This window comes from Phaethon aethereus, assembly GCF_964289735.1.
Source record: "Phaethon aethereus genome assembly, chromosome: 21".
NCBI classification, from domain to species: Eukaryota; Metazoa; Chordata; class Aves; order Phaethontiformes; family Phaethontidae; genus Phaethon; species Phaethon aethereus.
Window position 1 is genome coordinate 1,025,207 of NC_138597.1, and position 6,000 is coordinate 1,031,206.

At 53.6% G+C, this 6,000-nt stretch overlaps 1 protein-coding gene across 1 annotated transcript; it reads left to right on the forward strand.

Moving 5' to 3' along the window:
* Nucleotides 1-1,645: 1,645 nt before the first annotated feature.
* On the forward strand, nucleotides 1,646-4,397 carry LOC309412441 (claudin-16-like; the record flags this gene model as incomplete). The annotated part of the gene is made up of 5 exons (XM_082009344.1): nucleotides 1,646-1,759; nucleotides 2,098-2,200; nucleotides 3,224-3,388; nucleotides 3,525-3,716; nucleotides 4,306-4,397. 5 exons carry the CDS (start codon nucleotides 1,646-1,648, stop codon nucleotides 4,395-4,397), a joined length of 666 nt encoding a protein of 221 aa, XP_081865470.1.
* Nucleotides 4,398-6,000: the final 1,603 nt, after the last annotated feature.

The window sequence follows — 6,000 nt, forward strand, 5'->3', positions numbered from 1 at the left end:
GGATGCCCATCACGCTGTGGAGCACAAAGCCCATCTGACGTGCCTTGGAAAAACCTTAAATAGCCCAGCACAGGCTCCGGCAGGCGTTGCATTTCCCCGACTCCATCAGGTGGGTCAGGATCAAATCCCGTCGGCACTTGAAAGCCTTCAAGACCCACGACCCAGCCCCAGTCACAGGCGACAAAGAGTTTTGGCCACTGTCCCACCCTGACAAGGATGAGCCTGCGGTGAAGGTAACGCTCCCCCAGAGCCTCTTTTTGTTGCTAACAGGGTTCAGAGTTGTTTTTTGACAAGGGTTAAGGATTTCTTTCTTTTCTTTTTTTTTTTTTCTTGCTCATATAATTCAAATGGCTGAACAGATTTTCTTCAAAGGCTCCAAAACAGCCAGGATCTAGTGGAAAAAACCAAGGTTATGGAGAGTTAGCTCAGAAGGGAGTCTGAGAAATTAAAGAATATTGTAAATTGGGGTCTGAGAGGCTGCCTGGTAATAACAGACGCTCTCAGAGTGAAGCTGATGGAAATGCTGGAAGAGGCGGGGTGAGGGTTACCTCTCCTCCCAGCGACCCAAGAGAGGATGTGGGAGATGTTGCACACTGGGTGTGGGGAATGTGACCCTCCTTCCCACCTCTGCCCTGCAGGGAAGCCTGTGCCATGCCAGTGTGGGCAGCATCTGAGGGCTGAAAGTCACAAACCTTGGCATGGTGAAGAGTCATCACCCTACAATAATTAACCCATGCGGCTCAGAGACCTGTCTGGTCTCATTAATTAACCCACCCACAGGAATCCCTCTGCCCCAAAGGGCTGTCACAGCGGTTGCAACTTCAGGCACTAAAATGCTTAGCAGCTTGGGTTGCAAAACACAGCGAAGTGGGATTCATGGCCAGGCTGTGGAGATATGATGTCCTCTGCTCCTTGGGCACAGCTCCCCTCTCTGCAAAGTCCCTCCATCTCTGGCTAGGATGGACAAGTGATGGTCCCATCCCCTCTCGTCTTTGGAAAGCCTTGGCAGCACTCAAGGGCACTCACATTAAGCCCCAACAGCCCTCATCCACCTCTGTAATGGGAGATGCTTTCCGTTTGCGATTAGACACCTCCATGGGACATTTGCTTTTGTCCAGCCTGGATGTTTCAGCACTTCATTGCTTGTCTTGGGGGAAAAAAAAAGGCAAGAAAAGGTAGGTGATCCTCCCACCGAATCACATGGATATGGGATGGAGGCATCAAGAAAACCTCAGGATATCAGGAGACACTTGCTCAGATCGCAGGCTTTGACAGCAGTAGTTGTTTGACAATGGTTTCCAGCAGCTTTTGATTCCCAAAGGGCAAGTACTAATGGCTGGCAACTTCAGATAGTCTATTTGGAAATAAGAACATCTAGAGAGCAACCCAGCGTGGGTATGTCTCCATAGAAAAATTAATGTATCCCTGAAAGCCATGTCTACATGTAAACCTGGTGGCCCAACCTCGGCTAAGGGTATTTAGAGCATTTTGGCAGCACTAAGGACCATGAGATGGGCCCCAGATGACCCATAGGGATCCAGAGGACACCCTGGCCTAGGTGGCCGTTTGTCCTTGGTGGATCAGGTACCTTGAAAGTGGCCAGAGCAGAGGTGGTGGAGGTCTCTGTGCCCTTACAGGTGACCCCATGAATACAGCCTTGCAGATGACAGCATTCGGTCTTGCTCTTCTCTCAACCCTCTTCTTGCTCCTTGCCACATGCACTGACTGCTGGATGGTGAACGCTGATGACAGCTTGGAGGTGAGCAGAGCAACCATCTTCAAGGTTAGCAGCTGGGAGCAAGGTGGGTACCTTGACATCTATGGGGTTTGCACCATGTCTCCATGGGCTTGGAAAGGCCACATGGTGGGACAAACCCACTGCTTTCTGCATGAGTTGGAGGATTAGATGTTTAGAGAGAGAGAGAAATGCTGGAGCAGAAGGAGGGACAGGGAGCAAGGCATGGGTAAGGAATCACTGGAACATCTCCAGCTGTGGTGGTGAGAGCCTGAAGATCTGCTTTGCTGGGCTGGGGTATCCATGGGGAGCTGCGGTGCTTTTTGGAGATTTTTGCTTGAGTGACTTTCTCCTGCTTCCAGGTAAGTCACAAATGCCGGGGGCTTTGGAGGGAATGTGTCACCAACATGCAGGACGGGGTCAGGACCTGTGACCAGTATGACTCCATTTTGGCTGACCATCCCGGTAAGACACATGGCCTGCCGTCATTTTTTTAAGTTCACAGTTAAGAGTTTTCCCTCTTCCCTTTTCGAGGTGATCCTCCCTGCAAAGGCCTGACCTTCATCAGTTAGCAATGCAGGCCCAAGGCTTCTCTTGGTCTCCTGTGCCATCGGCACAGCCTGGACAGCAACCCATGGTTCAGCCAGATCTGCCATAGGGTCACCAAGCAGGAGAAAGGCCATGAAGCTGTGCCACTTCACAGCAAAGGTGTTTTGGCACACAGAGCCCAGGCACAGCTCCCGCCCCCTCATTGCATCGTGGCAGTTGCAACCCCACTGATGTTGCCTGCAGGGGTGAAGACCATTCCCACTGGCCAAGGACTTGTGTCCTCAGCTGATGGACAGTCATATCATGGTATGGAGACTTCTCCTGGCCTGCACAGGGCACATCAGGCCCTACACAGAAGAAACCTTTTATAGGGTCATGACATGGGAAAACACAGATTCGGGCAGTGCAGAAAGGAACAAGAAGTCAGCATGGACTAAGTGGGGCTGCTGTGCTCCTCTGGGGAAAAAGCCTTGTAGGGAGAATTCACACTCCATACAGCTGGTGATGTGACCCATGCCAGCTCTCTTATTTTTCATAGGTATGTCCACATTTGCTGTTCAAAACACTAGCTACACAACTTGGAGGAAAAAACAGACAGTCTGAACAGTAGCATCTTCTGTCCAAGCCTGTGCAAGAAGGTCTTGAGTAGGTGACCACATCCCAGGTGCTGACCAGTGCACCTTAAGTTGTTTGGTTTCTTGAGCTAGTCCAATAATGGGATTATTAAATCCTGTTGCAAGTTGAGCAACCTGGTGAGCACCTTGCCTACAGCGCATGGCAAGCATGGGGTTGGTGTCCAGTGTAGGTACCTCCTATGGACATGCCCACTGGTGGGCTGGATGACTCTAGTGGGGACACAGGCAGCAATCTAGAGTGGGGAGACCAGTTCTTCTGACCATTCCTCAGTCCCCTTTCTGTTTTTTTTCCTTCCCTGCCCAGTGAAGATAGTGGTGACGCGGACCCTGATGATCACAGCAGACCTCCTGGCTGGCCTGGCTTTGGCTATGTTGCTGCTTGGACTTGACTGCATCAAGTTCCTCAAGGAAGAGCCTCGTGTCAAACTGAAGATGTGCTACGGGGCTGGTGTCATCCTTGGCATTGGGAGTGCGTGGCTGGGAGAGCTTAGGGGCAGGTGGACCTCGTGTGCCACGGGGAGTGGGGGGGGATGCCGGGAGCTAGGGGTACCCCCCTCAGAGGGGGTGTTGTACAGTTCTTTCTTAACTAGCCCCATTCCTCCTAGGCATCCTGGGTCTTGTGGGCTCTGTGTGGTATGCGGTGGACGTCTACGTGGAGAGGGCCATGCTGGTGTCGCACAATATATTCCTGGGAGTCCACTACGACTTCGGGTGGTCGTGCTGGCTGGGGATGGCTGGCTCAACGGGCTGCTTCGTGGCATGTGTCCTGCTGACCTGCTGCCTCTATGCCTGCACAGGTCAGTCTGCCCTGTCCCACCTCATCCCACCTCAGGTAGCTTTTTGCCCTGCAGGGATGTTCGTGGGGTGAAGGACCAGCTCAGAGGGCACAGGCACCGCTCGCAGGGTCCAGCCAAATCAAGGGGAAGCCCTTCGTGCCTGGCCTGTGCACTTTGGCGTGGGAGGCTGGGTCATGCCAGGCAGGACTGGGCTGAGTGAGGACTCCGTAAGCCCCGTAAGGGCATGGAGGGGGTGCAGAAATGCTCCATCCGCAGCTGGGAGACCTCGAGGTCCTGGTGAGGATGTGTTGTCATCTACCCAAAGCAGCGGCTGTGCTGGATATGTATCACTGTGACCCGCCAAAGCCTGAGCTGGTGGCTGCAGCGATGTGCCAGTGAAAATCTGCCCGTCCCACCGTCAGGGACACGGGGCAGGTGATGCCTCACCAGACATCACCTGCAGCCCTTGTGCTGGTCCCATGGGGTGGAGGTCAGCCCCACAGTGCTGGCTGTCCAGGCTCGTGTCTCCCGCCATGTGCCCATGCTGCAGAACCCCCCAAGCCCCCCTGCTATTGCCGGCCGTGACACAACCCCAACTCTCTCCTGGCAGACCCCAGTAGCCACTGGCAACCCCAGAGGCTTCCGCAGCCCCAGGGCCGAACGGCTACCAGCAAGATGTACGCCATGGACTCCCGCGTGTGATGGGAAGCAGCACCTCCGGCCCCCGGCCCTGCTGTGGGACGCTCTTCCCCTCCAGCCTGGCCCCATTAAAGCACCGTCACCTGCACGGGGACGTCTCTGCCATGGCTTTAAGGCTCTGACTGCAGGGTCCACGCAAGCTGTAGCCTCAGTGGCTGCAAAAAAGCAAGGGTGCTGTAGAAGTCACCCACAGAGGGGGTTTTCTTTCCCACTTCCAGTCAGATTTCATGAAAATAACCCCCAGAAAACCATTGTTTTAAGAAAAAATGTCCCCAAATCCCCTGGAGAAGTTGTTGCGACACTGAGGGCAAAGGAGCTCCTCCAACATTGCTCAGCCGCTGCTTTGGAGGAATTTGGTGGAAAGCCATTTCTGCACAGAGCAACACTGACGCCACGTGGCTGGTGGCCCTGGTCACTCGTGCACCAGCCGGTTGGAAACCGCCCCTGCGCTCAGAAATTTGGCAGCACAAGGTTTGCATTTAAAAAGTGAGTGAAGCTGGTAGACCGGAGCATTTATTGTTATCCTGAGGTTATCCGTGGAGGAAGGCTGTAGCCATACACGTCAGGCAGAAGGAGGTGAGTCTGTTTGAAGCCTAATGGAGGTGCTCTACCTGCAAAGTTGGGTTTTTAAGTCTACAGAAAAAGGAAATTCCACTTCCCAAGTGAATTATTATCCTCCTCCACTTGCAAACCATTATGAAACCAAACCAGAACCCAAAACCACCACCAACCCCACTGCAGCTGCTGACTGCTCACTAAAGAGTAAGCCCTGATCCCTTACTTCCCACCCAAAGGTTAGCACACAGAAGCCGTTGCAGCGACGGGTTTTGTGACCTCGAAAGGCAACGGGCCAAGCCCTTGGCCCGAGCAGACGCTGTCGCAGGGTTACAGACAGTCCCTGCGGCGGAAAGGTGCAGAAGGGGCTCGCCTAGGCAGGCTGCCACACGCCTACAGCCCCAATCCAGAAGAGCTGCAAGGGTCCTCCCACATCACCCGTCCCCGGGGAAGACGGGGACATCGCTTCTAATCTCACACGAAGCCAAAAGGCAGCAAGCCTGGTGCTTTATTGCAGCCCCCCACTCTGGGTGCTATGCAAACTGCCATGTCCTGCGGCACAGGAGCAAGTCTGACAATATTATTAGCATAGACCAATTTATTAAATTACTAATGATTTTTTTTGAAAGGCAAATCATTTTTCCTCAGTGACCTGAACAACAGATGAAGAAAACCCAATCACTACAGCTGTGTGACAGAAATAAAGAGCATGACTGAGCTTGCTGTTATGGGGCAGGATGTCTATGGGCCCGAGGGCGGCACATCTGGGGGACGGGCAGGCAGAAGCCTGTTCGGAGGCATTTGGAGAGCAAAACCTAACGGCCCCGTGCGTTTAACAGCTGGCGCTTGAGCACACAGGGAAACAATTAAAAGAGCAAGCATGCGCCTGACCCAAGCGGATCGCTCGCGAGCGCGTAGAAAGGAAAGCTCTCAAAAGCTGCCATCAGACAACCATGCCCTACCCACCGCGCGCTGCTCCACACCAGTCGCGATTTGTGACTGGTGTTACTAGAGCAAAGCATGGGGAGCTGGGCCAGGCTGAGCAAGCAGC